The following is a 22029-nucleotide window of genomic DNA, read 5'->3' as shown; positions in this document are numbered from 1 at the left end:
AGATCATCAGAACAATTTCTTCAGCAACAATGCTAAAATTCCAACAACAAAACTGCAAGACAGTCTGACACAATCTCAAACAGATCCCCGAATTTCTGTTTCTCAGCTATCAGCACCTAGACTAGTTCTAAGAAATAGATAAGAATTCAACATACCTATTTTCCTCTTCCTCCAAGAAAGGTTATTTAGCTCTAAAGAGTCTTAAAAAGATACTCACTGGTTACCTTGCAGGTCCTCAATCTCTAAAAGTACTCCCTTCTCATGAAGTCTAGCTGCTGTATATTTTAGAGAAATCTTTTTACTGTTTTTGCCTTTCATCTCATGAGGTTTCTTGGAGACTCTGGGGGAAAAAGAAAAAATAAAACAGCCACATAAGAAGGTCAAACAAGTAAAGAGATTTTGAACAACAAACATTTAATCCTATTTGAAGGAAGGGATAGAATCAGTATAGCTAATGAACTGTGACTAATGCAGATGATAGATGATTATGTATTTATACTAGTGAATTTATTTACAAAGCACTTGTAGCACAGATCAGACCTTTGATTTTCCACTATTAACCAATAATATGCTACAGGAGACGAAAAATAATATTAAAAAAACCAAAATCCTTCAAAAACATAACCACATGGTAATTCATAAAAAGCAGTACCATCTATCATCAGGCAAAAGGGGATCTAGTGACAACTGACATGGAGAAAGCTGAGATTACTCAACAACTATCTTGCCTCAGTTGTCACTGGCAATTACTCTTTTCACATTCCCGCATTTCACAGCACTTTCCTTTTTTTCCCCCAGAAAATCTCAATTGTCTAGCACTATAACTGATTGCATTTGGCATAAAAGAGAGGACAATCTGTAATCAATGGTTTATTTGTATGTAACTACGTTATTTTCATTCCCTGTTCCTAAAACGGACAGGCTGGCCAAGCAGCATGTGCATTATCTGGGTAACCTGCTTCATAGCCACTGGACTCTCTACATTCTCTTCTCCCTGACGGACCAAAAAGTCTTTCAGGTTTGTCTTTTTGATGCCATTCATGGCATCGGCCTCTCCCTGTATTTTCCTACTGCTGCTGAGACCCTTTCCCTAAAACTATCACTGTGGTAAAAGAGTTTGGCTGATGACCTTTGAGCAGACGGCATTACGATTCTTCTTAGCAACACGTGCTTTCTGAAAGAAGCACTTCTAGGGCCATGGAACCACCCACTGTAAATCATCAGGTTCAAGACCATCTAAGGAACCTGGAGGCGCAAAAGTCCATGGGCCCTGATGAGATGTACCTTTGAGTCCTGAGGGAAGTGGCAGAGGAAGTGGATAAGCCACTGTGCATCATATTTGAGAAAACGTGGCAGTCCAGTGAAGTTCCCACTGACTGGAAAAGGCAAATAAGGAACACCTAGTGCACTACAGGCCAGTCTGCCTCACCTCTGTGACTGGTAGATTCTCCTGGAAACTATGCTAAGACACATGGAAAACGAGGAGGTGACTGATGACAGCCACTATGCCTTCACTCAGGTGCTTGGTAAATTTGGTGGCCTTCTATGACAGGTTACAGCATGTGTGGATGAGGGAAGAGTGACTGACACCATCTGTCTGGATTTGTGAAAAGCATTTGACACTCTGCCGCACGACATCCTTGTGTCTAGATTGGAGAGATGCGGATCTGATGGATGGACCACTTGATGGATAAGGACTCAACCAGATAGTTGCACTCAAAGAATTGCAGTCAACAACTTCTCTGTGAGGGTGGCGAGGCCTTGGCACAGGTTGCCCAGAGAAGCTGTGGCTGCCCCATCCTTGGAAGTGTTCAAGACCAGGTTGGACAGGGCTTGGGGCAACCTGGTCTAGTGGAAGTTGTCCCTGCTCATGGCAGGGGGATTAGAATGAGGTGGTCTTTAAGGTCCCTTCCAACCCAAACCATCCTGTGATTATATGGTTCCCAGATACTTACTTGCCCTTGCTGGCCAGGTTATCCAAGCAGGTTTTTATGTAACTTTTGTAATAATCTACTTGTTCCCCATAAAATGTAGCTTTGGAGTTCAAGGCACTGTATGTCTGCTGCAGCTTCACCAGCTCCGCCTTTCTTCTCTGCCGGTATCTACGCTGATTTCTGATGTCCTACACCACAGAGAAAGACAGGCAGAGACTTTAACAGTCATTTGAGCTCTCCAGTTGCTCAGGCCCAGAGCACAGAGTATTTGAAACACACCGTTTGATTTTGCTTAGTCTTGCTTCATGCTACAAGCCTCATTTTAGGAGTCAGAGCTGCTTCTCTGTGATGACTATTTGTGGAACTAACCAACTAGTAGTACAACACAGCAGTACATTTGAACCTTTTGTTGCTTGCTCAAACTTCAATGCTGTCCTAGTTGCAATGACTAGAGTGGGCACCGACAGCACATGATATAAAGGAAAGCAGCATTTTTGTCACCACTGGGTAGGGAAACTATCTTACAAATCATGACTATAACCATAGCAGCACACAGACTTGGTTTTTTTTGTTAGTCAGTCACTAAGCATCAGTTCTCTTAATATCTGAACAAAAAATACCATGTATTTGTCGACTCCTATTTTAATTTTTGATATGTATTATCCATAGTATGATTAATTCTAATCAGATCCCGAAAGGCAATTATTTAGTTGGTTTACTTACGTAACATTTCCCAAATAGTTTTCCAGTAAACATGTGATATAAAATACATTGTCACTGTAGCAATGTACAACAGTATTGGATTTTTCCTTAGCTCCCCCCTACTTAGCATTCAGGTATTCTTGAATGGGTACATTTAAATAAAAATAACAGATAAGATGTCTTAAAGTTATGGGCAAAACTTCCTTAGGTGAACAAGTTTGTAAAGGTACTACTTCAAATGGCGAAAAGGAGCAGAGAAAAAGACCATCCATCAGGACTTCCCCTCCGGGCTATTAAGCTTTTCCTTAAAGTACCTGAGAACCTGGCAAGACAGTCATTTAAGAGAACAGAAACGTCCTATAAAGGACTTCCCAGATGCCAAAGAGGTGGAAATGCTGCAACAAAAGGTAGGTTTGAACTAGCTACTACAAACTTTACTCCTCCTGAAAACTCAGGCCAGTTTCACAACACTGCAAGCTGTGGGGAAATTCCATTATGATTACTAGGAAACCACCAAATGGTATACTACCTTTGCAATGTCATTGATTAGTTCCTGGTATTTATTTTTGGCATTCACTGTCCCCAGTTCTGTCAACTTCTTCAGGCCCGCCTTGATTTTATCTTTTTTTTCTTGAAGATTCAAGTTGCCATCTTCCTTTACAGAGACAGATTTTTTCATCTTATCAGGAGTCTTAGCATCACGAATGGCCCGTTTCTGCATAGCTCTATGATGGTCCGCTTCCTAGAAGAAAAACCCAGAAAATTACAAAGTTCATAAGCAGATCGGTTTTAAGGTAACAAAGAAGCAGAAGCAGATTCTCTAACCTCAAGCAAAACATAGGACAAAGAGTTTTGCTCTGTGACTCCTGTACTGACCCCAATGAATGCATTTTGATGAACATATTCCACACATGGGAACCAGCAGAAGCCTACCTGCCTTCTAAAACGGTCTTCTAGATAAACACATTCTAGTAACTATCGGAGGAGTAAGATTCACATGTACAGTTTACTTCCATTATATACCCTCCTTATTGTTATTACACCCTACTCCACCATCAGTGGAGACAGCTTCACTGCAACACATAAATGGAGATTCCTATGTATACCCACATATATCTAGATAGATGGCAATTTTCTAGTCTAAAACTAATGCAGATAAACAACTTCATACTTGCTCTGAGGTAGCTGAAGTTTCCAAGATTTCAGTCAGCGTCTCCCCTGGTTGGAAGCGGATTACATCAACAATTAAACGTTTTGTGCTGCAAAGAAATCAAGAATAGGAGAAAAAACTTTAAATTGAAAGACCGTCAATACTGTTCTATTCTGCAACAATACCAATGTTATTGATTTACCTAAAGTCAGATTAACACTGGATGAGCACTCAGGTAGTCTTAGGCTAGATCAGACTTTTTTGACAGTGAATCACTGGAAACCGGTTCCCTGAAAGGTTCCTCTATGTAATACATAAAGGTTTGCTCTTAGGTACTCCCACATATTCCAAGGTAACCCCAGTACTGCCATGTGGACTGCAGAAGCTGCATCAAGGTGAAAGATAAAGGAGGTAGCAGTCACGGCGAATTTGTACAACCAGAAAAGGTCTATACTATTATCCAGGCAGAAGTGCACTTCAGTGCTTTATAATAGGTGTCAAAAAACACAAAAGGGTTATTTTCTTATATGCATGGTAACAGAGACAAAGCAGATCCCTGACTCCAATCTGGCGATAGACAGGGTCATTCCTTGATCTCAGCTGGTATATAATCACAGTCAGTGGATACTCTGAGGCACTTCTGTCCTTGAGCCACACAATGAAATCAAATAGCTTCTTCAGTACTTTGCCATCAGGTTGGAATTATTTCTGACATCACACAAAGTGCATCACACACACACCTTTCTCATCATCCACAACTTAATGACTACCAGTGCATCTGGTAAATCTTCACTTTTGAAATCAATGTCATCTTCCAGTGGGTAGGAAAATACTGATGTATCTTTTAAGAAGCCCAGTTAAAGTTATTTTTGGAGACAAAATTTTCTTCTGGGAGATCATTATTCTGTCTAGGTCAAGGGCAAGCTGACCTGAAGAATTTTCAATTAAACTATCTAGCATCTGAGCAGGAATGCATCAGTGGGTAAATATGCATCTGAATGTCAGGTCACTGCTCTATACATCTCAGCAATAGGGATTTGCTTAAAATTTGCAAAGAGTCAATATTAGTACAAAGTTCTCCAGAATAAAGAGTCTGGCAATTATTAAGTCCCTGACAGTCCATTGCTCTCTTTCCATTAGACTAATAAAATCAATATTTCTCAAAAAGGCCATTAGTCTTCATCTATTAAGTCATGCCACAGCATTGAAAAGGATATGGCTACAAGCTCAGTGTATTTGGAGTAACAGTCCCACTTTTGTTTAAATTATGCCTCATTTATCTTCTTTTCACGTGCAGATTAACTGTGAAAGTTCTGGTTCCTCGTTCTTTTGAGAAACATATCAGATAGTTAACCCTTACTTACTTCAACAGAATTGTCCTTGCATCCACCTCTGCATTCTCATCACCAGGAACATCAAATTTGTTAGTGAGTGTGAGAGAAACCTCAGTCTTTGCTAGCATTTCCCTGCTGGGGTCATTAACATTGCCAGACCCTTCCCCTGCCAAGCAGAAAGAGTTTACAGATTAAATCACATTCTTTACATTCTTGACTGCTAGGGCTTTGTAATTTTTCCCTATATTACAGATTAGAGAAAAACTAGACTGCTTCCTGTACTATCAAAAGGACACTATAAAAGCCAAAACTAACTTTTTAAGACATCATCTTGAACACGTTACAGACTTTTTCTTAACAAATCTGAAAGAACGTTACTGAGAAGAGTAGCTGAACTGCCAAGAATCTTTTCGAAATAAAAATATAGTGACACGCCTATGTCCATGTCCTCCTTAGAATGAATCTTCCAAGCTAAGAGCAAAGTCCTTGTTGGTAACTAAGCTTGTAATCTTCTACTAAACAAAGTAAGCTATCCTGTCAAAAAGAAATTTTCCTGCTCTAACTTGCACCAGAACAGTTATTAGGAAGTTTCCCCCTGTTTCTTACAAGGCTGCAGAAAGATTAAACTCTGACATATTAACAACAGCAATAGAATGCACACAGGAGAAATTAAATGAGAAAGGAGGGCAAGTTCTAGCTAAACCCAAGGTCTAGGTTTGCTCAGATAACACTTGTTATGTTCTGTTCTTTGTCAGTGCCTGGAAGAAAATGTGCTAGCAATGACTCCTTTAAAAGGTTCCAACCTTTTTCATCAAGCGACTTCAAGGTGTTTGCTGTCAAAGCATCCTCTCCAAAAACTATGCCTGTTTGCCTCCCTCCTCCCTACTAGATTTCAAACTTCAAATAGCTGCAACGTAGTAATCAAGGTGAGGTGAGGGGGGTGGGGAGAAGAGAAAGAACCCCTGGTTTTTTCAGGGTAATAAATTCTGCCGAGAGAATATGCTGCAACAAATCTGCTGCTGATTTTTAGAGCGCGTCCTCCCAAACGACCTGTGATGATTGCTTATACAGTTTCTTTACTGCACTTTAAGTCATTTAAGGTAATAACATGTATTTCTTAAGTAAAATAAACTAGACCACCTATTAAGGACTCAATTGTAGGAACCTCTCCGAGATCGTCCAGCAGCTCGTGAATCGGATCATTGTGCTCAGGAGCAATTGCATCTTGATGGTCTAAGAGCAACTAGATAAACAGAAAAAACAATTATGTTGTTAACAGTACATCCTTTTCTAGACAGTAAAATTTCATTACTCTAAGCTAATATCTTTTAGAAAAAAAATCTTATTTCACTAAACTCCAAAGCATCAACATTCAAAGCTGTGCCAATATCACACACTTAAATGATTTCAAAAGAAACTTAGTGAAGCCATAATAAATTACTTGATTCTATAAATCAACAAGCTCTCACCACTACAAATCGAGACAACTTTCAGCCTTATATTCAGTAACTTTGTGCTTCAGCCAGAAGTAGTATTTTCTTTGTAAGCACTGCTTATAAAGAGTAACTTGTGACTAATGTATACTTACAGTGTGTGTATTGATGATTTCACCAATAGAAATATAAATAACCGGTTTAGTGAGAGTCACCAGGTCAGAATATTCATCAATATTAAACTTATCCTGCAATTCAGGAACCTCACAGGCAGCCTGAAAAAAACGTCTTCAAAACAAAGGAGAGAAGAACAGCATGACACTAAGCGTGATGTGATGTATCAAGAGCATTAACTCCCCATGACCATCTCAAGTATAGTCTCTCCTCTTTAAACTATGGCACATTAGGACCCACTACAGTTTGTCACCTTTAGTTTAACACATTAGAACCAACCTAGCAAATTTAATTATTGATATTGGCCATGTTGACATTTGCGCATTTTCCGTATTGACAGGGCTGGTCTATAGCTTCAGTCACCTTGTTCACACATCCTCGTGCTCCCGTCGCATTATCACCCCTTGCCCCTAGCAACCTCTGGCTACTTCCAAAACATGAGAGGTATAAGATGACAACTCTTGAACAAAAGATCGCTTCAACTACATGAACAGATAAATGCACCACTAGATTTTAATGTGGAACCAGGGTTCGCATGGGACATAAGAATGTATGTCCATGCTGGTTGCCCATGTCCAAAGTACCACAATAAGTAAGTGCAAAAGCAACCTTTATTCTGGAAGCTCTTAAATCGAAACACTGGACTTTGCAATCCCATTAACATACAAGGTATTGCTCATAAATTCCACGTACATGTTTTATCTGCCATTGTCAATGATGTTTATGGCAGTGAAATCTCTTATTTTCAACAGACATTTGACAGAGATAGAATCTATTATATTCAAAATTTATAATTTTCCCTTAATACTTCCAATGTTACCCTCTGCCAAACTTCCCAACTTAATTAGCTAAGGTCTAATACCTGAATTTCTGGTATGACTGCAACAGGTATTCATTAATGATGCTTAGATGAGCATTGTCTCCCATGAACATCTTATTGGATGCAGCATGCTGCAACATCTTTGCAATGGAACCAAGGTTTCTACGTTGATCTGTGGTCAGCTGACCTCCAGCTGAAAGGTCAATGATGTCAAATGCATCTGGTGCGACAATGGCTGGATTCATGTAGCGATAATAGAGTAAGTTGCCAACAATCTGGGAAAAGTTGAGTAGAGAAGAAATGCATCAATAAACAATAGTACAGGACGCAACTGGATTTTAGTGAAACTAATCTGTGCTTTGATAAAATTATTTTCTCATAAGCCAGAAGACCCTTTCCCATACAAAGGTTCTGCTGTGCTGCTGTATAGAAACACATACCATCCCAAAGAATCTACAGTGTAAAAAAAAAATATCATTAAGATGCAATAGGACGGTCAACACAAAAAGGAAAGACTGAGCACTGCTAGTCGCAGGACAATACAGCAGCAGATATTCCTACGCGTAAAGGTCTAGAACTTAAACTTATAAAAATGTATGGATAGGAGATATTAAAAGTTACCAATGGACTACTGATAAGAGCACGAGACAGTCTGTCAGGAGAATTAAATGTAACTGAGTTAGTCAAAGAGAGGGCAGAATGATCACAGTATAGAGGAATCTGATAATGCAGTTTCAATATGGAGCAAGAGCTAATACTTAGAGGAGCGTGCAGCATTGGCTGCCATCTCTGACAAAGAAAAAAGGCTGAGGAAGAATGGTAGACCAAGAAGTTAAACTGAGGAAATTACTTTCCATTTGTTCTCCAAAGCCCTTTTCTCTTTCAGAATAATTCTTCTATAAGCCGCAACATATTCAGGGACAGACCTCCCAGTTAGTGAGTAACCAAGAAAACATTTTATCCAGAGATAAGGAACTCAGAAGTACAGAAGATGAATGGCATTTGACACTTCAAAAATCCAATTTACCTAGTCAAATGTGAGCAGCAATAAATTTCAAGGAACTGCAGATAAAGATTATCACATTATCCATATGCTCACAAAGATAATTCTAACCTGTATTTGATATTTAGCCAAAAGTAATTCCAGCAATGAAACAGGAATTAACCCAACATGCTGATTTACAGCGATAGTTCTCACATCACATGCTCATTTGCAGAAGAAGGTCACTGAATCTTGGCTTCACCTGCTTGCCATGTGACTTAAATGTACAGAAGAGATTGGGGTCTGAACAAACAGCTGAAAACACAGAAAAAAAATCCAGCTGTTGCTAAGCAGTCCCAGAAATTAACAACTGTTTTCAGTGAGGTCATGTTTTTCACAACTGTTTCATGCAAGCCTCTGCTGTACTCTCACAGATTATGCCATGGGACGGTAACAGTCAAAGCTGTTTACTACTAGTAATAAGAAAATACATCTGTGAAAGAAACTGAATTAATAACTTTCAAACTTGCAGGGCAAAAAGAACAGTATATCACATGGGTATCTTTGGTTGCCAAAAAAAATCTAAAAGTAGTTATTGCACAAAACTGCAGTTTTGACTTTCATATGGACAGTTACATTGTTTCCACGAGGATTAACAAAAACCGCAGTTTTCCACCTAAATTTACAGATGGAAGAAATTAATTCACCTGCATAGAAAGAACCGATGTCTCAAAATGGGAAAGCACAGAACTAGAAGAGAGAAGAAAACAGCATTCAGATTGGTAATTATTTTATAATGAAGTAAAGGCAGAGAAGTTTAAAGAGACGTTTCAAGTATTCTAAGAACCAAACTTTGTTTTATTAAAAAGTAAAGCATTCATGGGCACAAAGGCCTTCACAACTACTAAAAGTCATAAAACCAAAGAAATTTCAATGAAAATCCCAAAGCTATACCCATCTGAGAGCACCTTCTATTAGGATCCTTTTAGTTCTCAAAATTAACTGAAATGCAAAATACAAAACTGACTAGATATCACGGGAAGTGACTCTCTACATACTGCTGTCAAACTATCCTAGAGCGTTACAGAGGGGAATTAGGAATATCAGAATTTTGCATATAGACTTTTTGACTTGTCTCATTAAGGAAGGAGCAGCTGGCTGTGATCATACTAGTAAAGCCAAGGTTTACTTTCTAGGAGCAACGGTAACCCAAGTCAAGAAACCAAAAGGATCAAATGACCAAGATGTTTAAAGCAAAGCAAAAGCAACAGGATACCGCCTTCGAAACAATGTACTATATCTCGAGTGATGTATATGAAGCTAACATCAATATCCTGATGTGAAATATTTTCTGTCTGTAGAGGTAAATAAATGAGCTTTATACAGGTTTACATGCACTCCTCTCCACACATATAGCCAAGAAGAGAAAAGAATGGGATGCGTTTGCCACAGCCAATTTGGATGACAATTATTCACAAGGGTGTTCAGATCCTCACCTTCAGAAGCTCATCCTCGCCAGCATCAGGAAACTTCTCATGCAGGGAGTCTTTCAGGACCTTAGCAATGAAACGCATTCCATAACTTTGAGAGAAAGAAAAGGTCAAGTCAGACTGCTGCAAGCAGGAACCCGCCAACAACTCAAGGATAATACTGTGGGTACATCAGACTCACGGGATTTTGTCCACTGAACTAACTATGGCAGACAGGAACTTGTCTGTCACTGTCCTCATGTTTCTGATTGAGGCATCCAGGCGCGTCCTCACCTCTTCGTGACTTAGTGCTTGTTCAGACGTAACATCGTACGGCAGTTTGCTATTTGAAAAAGTCAAACATAAAGGTGAATATTACTCAGGCTAGCATGTTTCAAGAATTTATAGCCTGACACAGAAACAAGTTTATATTCACTGACAAGAGCTGCGCATTGCCCTTTTAGGCACTGTGAGAAACAAAATTTTTTCCTTTTACTCCCTTTACTTTCCCTTGCAATGGTCACTGCGACAAAAGGCCCAGCTAACTCAAAAGCGAATCTTTCTTACAGCACGCACACTAGGCAAAAAAAGCACCAACTGTAACACACAGTGGTACTTCAGACTGCAAACAGGTGAAAAAGAAAGCTATACATTTGAGTATTAAGATGATAAAAACCTGGACACAAGTAGAACCTAGAACAGCATCCATAAAATCAATATAACATGAGATTGGTGGGAAACTGTACCAAATTAATCGTTACATTTTTTTCAATCAGTTGAAACTACCGCATAGAATTCCAGTGAACACAGATGGACAAAGCTGACAATTCATAAAAGCATATCCTAAATCTCATGTACAGAGAAGAATCTGAACACACATCTTCGCCTACATTTTTAACATGTCCAGAATTTTGCACAAAGTGTACAAAGATATATGACTGCAGATATGCTTCAAATGGAGAAATTCACTCATCTGTATGGTTTTTGCCTTTTTTTTTTTTAAAGTATGTTAAAAAAAAACAATAACACAATAGAAACCTCCAGTTCTAGCAAATCACAAGCATTGGAAGAAAAAGAAACCAAAATGACACAAAATCATGTAGCACAATGCAATTGTCATCAATGGCCAATATTAACTAGAAAGATTTCAGGACTAAGAGAATTGAAATGTCATGCTTTTTGCCAGCAAAAGAGGTTTTGTTGGTTTGAAAATAGTACCTGTTTGCAAAGGCTATATATATGACATGAACACAGACTGATGTGAAGAGATTCTCAAATACCTTTTCTTACTATGAATTCTTTTAGGTTAGAAGGCATCTCATAGCTAACTATCAAGTCAACATAGGAGAACACCAAAGAGCATTTCTTCTTCCATCTCCTAATGACATTCCCTTTCAATACTGTCGCAGCACCATCACCGCAGTATGATCTTTAGAATCCTTGGATGAAAGCCATCTTGAGGAGACTAAAAGCCAGTATCAGTTGGACAGATGCATGCAACAGAGCGAAGTATGGTTTTGAATGATTAACCAAGCAATGCAAAGCAGCTAAGCAATGTTTAGAAAAATACAGTATTAGCAGGTCCCATACCTGGCCTCTCCAGTTTGAGACTCCATCTGGTTAACCCACGACTTGTAAATATCCACCGGATCAGTTTTGATATTAAGTGATTTGTCATCAATTATTTCCTTCACAACCGGTCCCAGGATCTGCCTCAAGGCATTCTGACCGCGAGCACCACGGTTGAAACTTACCACCATCTTAATAACAGTAGGATTCCCAGTCACAATTTCATGTATCTGGTCTACTTTTGATCTGAAGAAGAAAGAATCTACGTGAAATATGAGGTATGCATAACTCTGTCAGTGCCTACATCTCCCTGGACTACTAATCCAAGCATGAATTTAAGGGCAAAAAAAAAAAATCTTCTTTAGAAGTTGTTATTTGTTTCAGGGTATATACCATCTTCATGCTTTAAAAGCATTCCCAAAAATACTTAGAGTAGTTCCTCAAAAATTTCATTGAGCATTCTTCCTCACAGCAAGTTATGCTGCTCTGCATTGTAAAGAACTGAAGTCATATAACACTGAGCTCCTAAGGCCTAACCAATCTAACAAAATATGTCTGAAGAGAGCCTGAGTTTCTAACAATGACAGGAAATAGAAATGCCAAATATTAAAGCCTCTTGTTTTCAGACTCCTCATCAGCTTTTGGGAACCCAAAAAGCTTGGATTTAGCTCTCTCCCTAGCTTGTAAAGCCTGAGTTTGCAGTTTGTTGGAGGTGTTTATAATCAGACACCGGAGAATTGAGATTAGACTGAATTTTAGCATGACTGCATCAGATCAAAAGTAGCTGCCATGTTGAGCAGTGAAGTCTTGACTGAAGTAAAAAGCCCTCATCCTCAATGGACATACTCGATTCTTCTGATATAGACTACACTAAGAGATATGAAATGGGGAGAGGACAGTGAAGGGGCAGATTAGCATTATCTGCATATTAGCACGAGACTTAACATGAAAACTGCCTCAATTTGAGAAATTGCCAAAACTGATTCAACAGCAAGAATGCGCTATATTGCTACCACATACTTGATCTCTTCCTGCAGTGCTGTTTGGAAAAGTCGTAACAACAAGTATTCCTCTCTTTGATTGGATGCGTAGTTATACAGCGTGAAGATGACAGAATCCATGAACTTTGTGGATTTGTTTTGAGGCATCTGAAAAATCAGCTTGGCCAAGTAGGTTGGGTTAGTCTACAACAACAAGAAAAATTACTTAGTATGCATGTCCCCATCAGTGTTGCCAAAAACTAAGGTAGTTCAAAACAGTTGCCAGTTGAACTTCATGACCTTAAAGGTATTTTCCAACCTTAACGGTTCTATGAAAACTACAGTGCATAAGCAAAGACTGTGCTAAGACACATAAGCCTCTATGACAAGAGGTTACTGAGTGGCGTACAAAGTTTCTTACCTGAAGTAGGTAGAACAGATGCTGATAGGCTTCCAGCTTTTCTCTCTTCTCTTTGCTCAATGCTTTCAAACCTCCTCTTTGTTTGTTCAGCATCATCATGTCAGAGAGCTGTTCCTTGTTCTTCTTGGTAAGTTTTTTGCTGTGAGAAACAACATCCTGGAAAGAAAGAATAGGTATAGATTCCACTCTAAGAAGTTTCTAACAGGCAATATTGGAAAACAGTTGCATCTGAGAGTCCACTTCTCTTGGATGTAGAAAGGCAGGGTCAAGGTATGCCTGGGGCTATTAAAGTGAAGCATTATTTGCTAAGGCAGCAGTTTCTCTGGGCTTACAACTTAAAACCCCTGTTCCATACTTAGTTGGTTCACTGCCTCTACATACTCAGACGGCAATGGCATTTTTCACTGCAAGCATCAGTCAAGCGCTGCAGCTTCCTTCCAAGATAAATTTTGGTACACCAATGGAGATTTTGCATAGGGAGAAGCCTACTGTAATGAAATCCAGGACCACACAAAGGAGCAACAAAACAGAGTTATCAAAGCGTTCAAACACAAAATCTGTTGCATTTATTAGATCAAGAAAGTCTGGTATTTGCCTTTTTTAGCTTCAGGTCTTGCTTCTTCTCCTCCTACAGTTTTTTTTCTAGGGATGCATACTAAATTAGTGGAATGGACTAAGAATCTATTGGGAGTAAAAACTGCAAGTCTGGGGCAATGTTTTCTACTGGGTTTGAGCAACTGACATCTGCAGCCAGAAGCTCTCCAGGCTAACTACCACTGGGCTCAATTCAATCTGTAGCTGGTCTCCCATAAGCACATTTCTTACCTGCAATGTAATTTTGTTTTTCACTAGCAGCCCAATTTTGATGTCCATGAGATTGAGGTCATTTTCCAATTGCTGATTGGATCGGATCAAGGTTACAACTTCCTCACGCAGTTTCATTAGCTCAAGCTCCTCCTGAAAATCTTGGTCACTCTGGTCGAGCAAATGGACAAATTTCCGAACCACAGTCATAGGTGGGTTTTCAGCATTAACTAAAAACAGGTAAAAAAAAAGAAACATCAAGGGATGGCAAACAGAAGTAAATATATGCCTTATCTATGTTCAAACAGCACATCAAGGAGCATCCAGAACTAAATTAGTACCAGTAAGTCTAAACAGCTTCTGACATTTTTTCATTTCTTGTTTAGGAAAATCATAAGAGAAGCAAAGAAGAACAAAGTCAGTATCAGCAGAGGCTAAGTCCACACTGTCAAAGCTAACTGCAAACCTATACTTCTAGATATCAGCAGAAAAAGCAACAGCTAGAATCAAGTTTTCCTTCAGCCTCAAGAACTACCTACTTTCTGCACTGCCCTACCAAAGGTTCATCCCAATCACTCCTCAAAACTGTCTTGATGTTATAGATCACACAACCAACATCATGTTAGTTGACGAGAAGTTTGACGTGACCCAGCAATGTGCACTTGCAGCCTAGAAAGCCAACTGCATCCTGGGCTGCATCAAAAGCAGCATGGTCAGCAAGTCAAGGCAGGTGATTCTCTCCCTCTACTCCGCTCTCGCAAGACCCAACCTGGAACACTGCGTTCAGCTCTGAGGCCCTCAACGTAAGAAGGATGTGGAGCTGCTGGAGTCCGGAGGAGAGCTACAAAGATGATCAGAGAGCTAGACCATCTCTCCTATGGAGACAGGCTGAGAAAGCTGAGGAATCTCTTTTATGATTCTATGATCCCTCGCAAACAGAGATTCGAGACACATCAGTTTTATCCTCTTGACAATACTTACTGAGGGTTTTGTAGTCTTCTCGTGCTTTGTTCGCTCGGATGAAGGCCTGGATTTTTACAACATCATTTATCTAGGATTTAAAAAACAAAAAAGCACTTGACATCATTCTGGAAAGAGTACAAAAGTCAGGTGCAGAATACATTTAACAAGATAGCCTCTTACATGGTTTCTGAAATACTGCAGACGATCTCTGTAACGTCTTCTGGCTTGATACATCCTGGTCATTGATTGAATCTATTAAAGGGTAACCAAAACACTCAGATAGAAACTTTTCTTACAGAGTTCACTACCCAAAAGATTTACCAAAAAAGTCAGCAGGGTCCCCGCAATACCTTTACTACTTGGTCCTTTTGTGCTCGCAGGTAATCCAAACGGCTTTGATATGCCTTCCTTTGCTTGTAGCCGCGCCACTGAGACTGAAAACAAAACAGGTACGCTCACTTTACTTTTCTAATTAAGGAGAAGTAGTTACAAATCTGAGTTTCTTTCTGTTCCTCAGCTTCTGACTTCCCTTTTGGTTAAATAAAACATGAGGGAGACATGCTTGTCTTATCAAGAGATACATTCTGTGAGGCATTTAACTATTTTCCCAACTGCAATCATGAGAGACTTGAAATTACCCCATGAAGATTCTGGGCCTTCTGAAACACAGTTAGGGATCAAGGATATAACAAAACAGTCAATTTGACAGAAACTGTTCTATAAGAGGATCACGTGTTACATGTTGCAGCCGGTGAGAACAGGGATGTAACATTTTAAGCCTTCAGAGCAGATTACTGCTATCCACACTTGGAAGAGAAGTTAGGCAAAGGGTTGGACTACACTTAAAGGGACAGAGTGTTATTTTAATGAGCTAGGAGTGGGTTTGGAGGTTTTGTTAAACATACAGGCAGAGGATGTGTTACTTAGGCAGAAACAAACAAACATACACTGTTCAAATAATAAAATGGTAATAGGGTGCAAAGCAACTATTTCATTTGCGTGCATTTCAGTTACGACACCACAGAAAGGGGGTTTTTGTTGCTGTCCTGTAAATGAGCCCAATCTCATATGGAATTATCCCATTATATCTTTCAGGTCCCTCAGTCCTCCAAATCCCTGGACAAATTTGAAGAGAACAATCTTACTGAATACTGAAAACCACTGTTTCTCTTGAATTCGTGACGAATTACAACAGCAATGCATCTCATAGTATTATCACTATCAAGACATGCAACACACTTCATATTGCCCTATTTCCAAAACACTGAAATTTGTTAAAAAAAAATAGGTAAAGCTTCCTCAAGTAAGTTTTTATCTCTCCAATCCTGTGTGAGAAGATTTTACTGACTATATATGACACATAAAAGCAAATAATATACCAAAGCTCACTGGAAAAGGAAATGCCTTTAGATAATTTACAAAATGAGGCAAAGACAATTGTGTGCAGAGAACAAGTTTCAAACATAATTAAAGGATATCATTACCTGAATGCAAGTGATTGCTGGGACTTGTTTCTTCAAAAAATTCATTCTTGAGTTGAATTCCTGGCGAACAAGATACCCTCGACAGCAAGCCTGAAGTTTCATAATCAGGTTCTCATTGGCCAGCCACAACTGCTCTCGGTTGTATGCTGCAGTGACTCCAGATATGGTGCTCTGAATTCATGTTATGATAGGAAGAAGAGTTAGAAAAAGAAAACGGAGATACAAAAAGAAAGATGCTACATGAGCTTTCCACTTTGTGCTTACAAGAAACTTCAAAGCTGTCTTTCAAAAAAACAGTGACACTGTACTCTTTCAGTGACAGGATAAATTTTTCTGAAATGGGACAAGAAGTTCTGAACACACAATCTGACGATGCCCAGCAAATCAAATGAGTTACTAAGCTTGTTAACGTGACTATGGTATTGAAACATTCTATCTCAGAGCTGCATTAAGGGTGGGAATGATAAGAATGTCAACTTTTCAGAGAAAGGGCATTTGTTATCTACCCTACCTGTATTTCCTCTCGTGACAGCTGTATGTCATTTTGCAAAAATTCTGCTGGTTCATCCCATCCTCCCTCTTTGGTCCGCAGGTTATGATAGTAATGATAGCCTCCTCTCACCCAGTGTTTCACCCATTCACTGCCATTGCCTCCTAAGAGCAGAAACTGCAGTGTCAGTCTCAAAACTAGACAAGTGTCTTACCTCTCATGCATATAAATGTTACAACTAGGAAATCCACATTACAGATGCTTCTTTCTCCAAGCAAAAGAAGTGATGTTTCCAAGTCCCTAATGACCTCATATGAGAACTACCTAAACACAACACATTCTACAAGTGGAGAACATTATACTATCTATTCACACACTTTTTTGGAAAAAAAAAATTAGTTCACAAAGCATCCACAATTGCCACCTATTACACAAGACTTCTTCCCCAGGGGCTTTTTTACCTCCAGTTCCAATTCTGCATACAATAATCTTGAATTTATTTCGCTAACAGTAGGCTACTGAAGGTGTACCTGCTGCCATTTTTCTTCTCTTGACTTCTGACAGCTCTCGCTGGTACGTCTGAGCACATTCTGGAGTGACTCCATATAGTCCCACATCAGGTGAACGCAAGGTACTCAGGGTCTGGCTAACATCACCATGATCTACTGCTTCATTAATGGCCAGAATTCCTAAGGAGACTTGGATAACACCAGGAAGCAGGTTAGCTTGGCATTCATGGGCTCAGTGACTCACAGCAAACACACACTGGCAGAACAGAGTAAGGCAATGTGAACACACTCTTATAGTTGGGGTGCTTGTGTGCTACACAAATAAGTCTATATAAATACAAAATATAAATAAAAAACAATCAGACAACTTGCAGTATAGAGGCCTCTTCAGTACAGAGTGTCCAACCATATGGGGTACTGCACTTGAAAGTATGTAATTTGTGTGCCCCAAATTCCAGTATGGTGCTGATTTACCATCAGAATTTCTCAACACACAAAGTAACAACAGTGTGTGATAATACTTACATCTCTCAGACTCCTCTGTGTCCTTGTTAGCCTTATGAATCCCATCCTGAATTTCATCTAGCCAAAGTACAGCTGTTTCATCCTGTGTGTCCTGAAGAGAATAGAACAAGAAAAATATACACAGTGTGGGGAGAGAAGTATCACTATTTTTGCAAAGTAAAATACTCCATGCTCAACAATAGCCAATAGAGTAGTTACCCATATCAGAGGGAATAAGAAGTATTTCAGTCTTCCAATACAAGGATATCATGCACATTTCGTATCACAGGATATCTCTGTGACTAGCAGACTACTATGGCATTACCAAACTCAATACTTGCTCCCAGTCAAAAACTCTTTTCAGGAAATAGAATGAAGAAGAAATTCTATCAATGGAATCACTCTGATAAGCAGAGAGAACACAAGGCCAGGGACTCGGTACTGGTCAGTCCTAAAGCCATACTAGCTAGGAGGACATGATTTCCCAAGAAGTTAGTCCTTCAACAGAACACGACTACACAGAGCTGCCAATGCACATCTGTGTGCAGAAACTAAAAACTTTTTGGGTAAGTAATGTCATATCAGGCTGCTCTTGTCCCTGCCCACAAAAGTTCACAAGCTTGTACAAACTAGCAGAGCAAAAAAGCATTGCATGTATCGTAGGTGGGTGGACACACACAGCAGTCAAAGCCATGTTTTAAGTCTTTATTTTAACAGATTGCTTGTCAAGGAGCAGTGATCACACAGTATCCTGTATTTTTGGCTGGGAAATCCAATGAGCTCATGTTACATGAAGAAATTTGAGACGAGGAAAGAGACAAGTGTTTAGCAAGTCTCAAAATATATATAAAGAACAATGACCTAGCAGTTGCCAAGCATAAGCTTTTCTCCACCCACTGGTGTTTCCTGTAGGTAACTACTGAAAGAAATGCTAAGATGCAACTGCCACCCCTCTGATAGCTCTCCTCGTACAAACAGAACACAGGAAACATTTAGTTCTGGTGCGGAATAATAATCGCTCTGCACAAAAGAACCACTACTTACAATGTTCAAGAGCTTTAAGGCCAGACTGAAAATGAACATTCCCTTACATGCCCTCCATATTTTTCCCACTGTTCTGGCAAGTTTGAAACTAACTTGTTTAAATGATACTTCATTCAAGAGCTTAACATGACTTTCACAGGCAGATTTCATCTGAAAGCCAGATAGTCCCACAAGAGTATCAGCAATAGCAAAAGTCCTGTCCAGGGAGTGGGGGAGAATAATCGCTGTAACTGTACTGTACTGTGTACCAGCAGAAGTCAACCCAAACACTACCAAAACCATCCAGTGCTTGTCTACAGTTTTACTGTTGCAAGGCTTTCTGCAAGGTACACAGAGTGTAACATACTACAAGGTCTACTGCTTTTTTTCTCTCTCTCCTCATCACAAAAGAAACGTGTATCATACAGCGCTCCCCATTCACCTAAACAATTGAACAATGTTGAGGTGAAGTACAATCCCTCTCAGCCCCGAGGTATAGAAATCACTAGTTCATAACAGTTGACATCAGATGATAATTACTTTCCCCACATTGTTACTTTATAATATGATCTTTCTATTTTGGAAATTTCTGCCATGCTGCTGGAACAAGCTCTTTACTTGTTTTATGTCTAAATAAGGTAATTTCACACCAACTGAGAAGTTACCAGCACACCCTGGCACAAGTTTAAGCACACACTAAAAAGAGTTCATTATTTTATTCTGACTCAGCGGGAGGAAATGCTTCAGCACAAAATGGGTTCCTGAGAAACATTAACCCTGTCAAGGTCCTTGGGAGAGCTGCTTAATGATTTTCATTAGAAATGCATACAGTTTTCAGCTACTGCCATCACGTGGGTTTACCTGTAGTCAAAAACAAACAAACAAAAAGTGTTCAGGACAATCCAGATCTTAGTCTCTACACAAAATCGTGCATTGCTACTAGAGCGAAGAAGTCCACAGCAGAAAAAAGAAAACTAAACACTCTCAAGCCACTGAAACCACAGACGTCTGCTACTTCTTTGTAAATAGCGGAGAAAAAAAACTCAGTGTCCTATCCCTACTACTCAAAAATTAGTTGAGTACACACAGGCACACTCCTCATCACCTTTCTTAAACCTGTAAGATGAAACTTGCTCTTCCTCTCTTCATCTCCACCTTTCATTTAGTAAAAGCTGCAACTATGTACAAGCAGGTAGAAGTCCTTGGTTAATGACAACTACTGCTCAAAAAAATCATAAGCTATTAAGTGTCACAGGCATCAGCATACATTTTGCTAGTAGCATGTATGTTGCTTCACGTGTTTTTTCTAATTTATCACTTAACAGATTTTTCCACTTTCAGAAACTTTCTTTTTGCCATATATAACTATGCCTATGACATTTAATAAAGAACATTAGAAAAAAATACTTCAGCTTGCAGGAAACTTGCATTCAGAAGTTCAGTACTCCTGGAATGAACATGGTCTCCTTGCAGAAACACATGATACTAGTTTTCCACAAACAAAACACATATCTCACTGAGGACCCAGGATTAGCTGTAATAAGCCACCACATGCACTTAATATCCTTACACCTATCTCCAGAGTTCATGAAGATTCATACTGTTAGCTGCAAATCTCTTTCTCTAATACAGAAAGATCTAAACTGATCAGGTAAGATCAGCTGAAGGTATGCAGAATGCCATCTCTCCACTGCCAGTTTTGATTCCTGATTTTCAAGACCAGTAAGAATCCCATTACACATATGTAAAGGTCTTTCAAGAGGTCCATTTAACTACACTCACCTGTGCTTTCTCTCGCTTGGCTCGAAGCAGCGTATCCTGATAATGCTGTGCTACCTTTGGGGCTACACCCTCCAATTTTGCTGCAGGAATCTGTAAGGCTTGAATAGTCTTCTTGCTGTCCCCTTCATCCAGAGCTTCATTGATAAGACCAATTGCCAAAATCCCTAGGGAGGAAGGCATAGGGAGAGAAAGACAAAGTTCCATTTTTGGTCAACAATAACTGCTTCAGAAGAAAAGTGCGGTTAGTTCTTCCTAAACCAAGTATCAGCCAAGAACCGCAATATTTTTAACAGAAAACATTATTTACTAGTAAAGAAAGCAAGACTATTTCTCCACCTTAAAGTAGTCATAATTCCTGGGCACGGCAATTAAAAAAATAAAGTTAAAAAGAAAAAAATCATTCAGGGAAACCACAGGCAGGGACAAAATTGAGTCCTCAGACACACAGTTCCGAGCCACTAGAAGAGAATTATCAAAGCCCGAATGGCCAGAGTTTACAATATTCCAAGGTTCTGGCTTATCCAGAAAGAAATTTTCACAGGAAGCTAAAGATTTGCATGGAATATCATTTAAAAACACGATAACTTCATATTTTAGAAAACTCTTTTATTAAGGATGTATGTAGTATTAGCTGTATCATCAGAGATGTGGATGCATCTTACAGTTAGCTAAATGCAAACAGTACATCATACATGTCCTATCTACAGCAACAATCTCCTGCAAACCACAAAATAACTCAGGTTGAGATGGATCCTAGATTTATCTACTTCAATTCCCTGCTTAAAGAAGGATCCAATCATGGTTTGATCTCAGAACAGAGAGATCTTTTAGAAAAAAGAAAGGACTCAGTGTGAGGATTTCCAGTTTCGGTTATTGTATTCAAAGATTTGTGATTCTTCCGCAAAAGAAAGACTCACAAAACAGAAGATTATGCAAAAACTAGAACATCTTAGGAAAGTGATTACATTTGGACGGAGTAGAGATCAGAGAAAAATACATGTTGAGGACATCGCAAGAACCGTATCGCTAAAATGATAGCATCGTTCCTACCAAAAACCAGATATGATAACTTAGGAAAGGGCATAGAACCTCAGTAGTAAATCTCTTTGATTAGTTTGCTAATGTGGACATGGCATATTCCATGGAAGAGCAATATGTTACAGCTCTTCACTGGAAAGCATTTTTTAATTTGACACTATTTACAAGCATAGTGGAAATGAAAAATATATATGGTCACATATCTTGAGGACCTTCTCAGACTAATTTAACTTATTCATAGAGAGGGGATAAAAAGTATCTTTGCATAAGGGCATATATGAAACAGGCCAAGGAATTAAGAAATTCCCCAGAAGAAAAATTTATCTCATTATAGGATTTTCTGCACTTTTTTTTACAGCATAAGGAGTGTTAAAAGGAACAGGATGTTGGGACTGCATAAACTATTAGAACTGCACTGTGATCTCTTACATACTATGAACATAGCACCGGTGTGTGCATTCACA

The 22029-nt window shown here is 39.2% G+C and overlaps 1 protein-coding gene across 1 annotated transcript in view; it reads right to left on the bottom strand.

Annotated features, from left to right (window-relative positions):
• Positions 1–22029, bottom strand: part of IQGAP1 (IQ motif containing GTPase activating protein 1) — a 54109-nt gene that overhangs the window by 3526 nt on the left and 28554 nt on the right. The window contains exons 15-36 of the mRNA XM_051796716.1: positions 20528–20691; positions 17744–17834; positions 17240–17407; positions 16731–16873; positions 16220–16390; positions 15086–15169; positions 14916–14987; positions 14754–14823; positions 13794–14002; positions 12969–13124; positions 12588–12751; positions 11589–11813; positions 10201–10341; positions 10026–10110; positions 7590–7822; positions 6709–6841; positions 6261–6363; positions 5151–5286; positions 3808–3895; positions 3166–3378; positions 1956–2122; positions 218–340 (exon numbers count right to left, since the gene is read on the bottom strand). Coding sequence (XP_051652676.1) covers positions 218–340; positions 1956–2122; positions 3166–3378; positions 3808–3895; positions 5151–5286; positions 6261–6363; positions 6709–6841; positions 7590–7822; positions 10026–10110; positions 10201–10341; positions 11589–11813; positions 12588–12751; positions 12969–13124; positions 13794–14002; positions 14754–14823; positions 14916–14987; positions 15086–15169; positions 16220–16390; positions 16731–16873; positions 17240–17407; positions 17744–17834; positions 20528–20691 — 3139 coding nt within the window. The remainder of the gene's footprint in view (positions 1–217; positions 341–1955; positions 2123–3165; positions 3379–3807; positions 3896–5150; positions 5287–6260; positions 6364–6708; positions 6842–7589; positions 7823–10025; positions 10111–10200; positions 10342–11588; positions 11814–12587; positions 12752–12968; positions 13125–13793; positions 14003–14753; positions 14824–14915; positions 14988–15085; positions 15170–16219; positions 16391–16730; positions 16874–17239; positions 17408–17743; positions 17835–20527; positions 20692–22029) is intronic.

This window comes from Manacus candei, unplaced genomic scaffold, assembly GCF_025592945.1.
Source record: "Manacus candei isolate 608988 ecotype Guabito, Panama unplaced genomic scaffold, ASM2559294v1 h1tg000046l, whole genome shotgun sequence".
Taxonomy (NCBI): domain Eukaryota; kingdom Metazoa; phylum Chordata; class Aves; order Passeriformes; family Pipridae; genus Manacus; species Manacus candei.
Note: the sequence above shows the minus strand (reverse complement) of the source record. Positions and strands in the feature narration are given on the sequence as shown.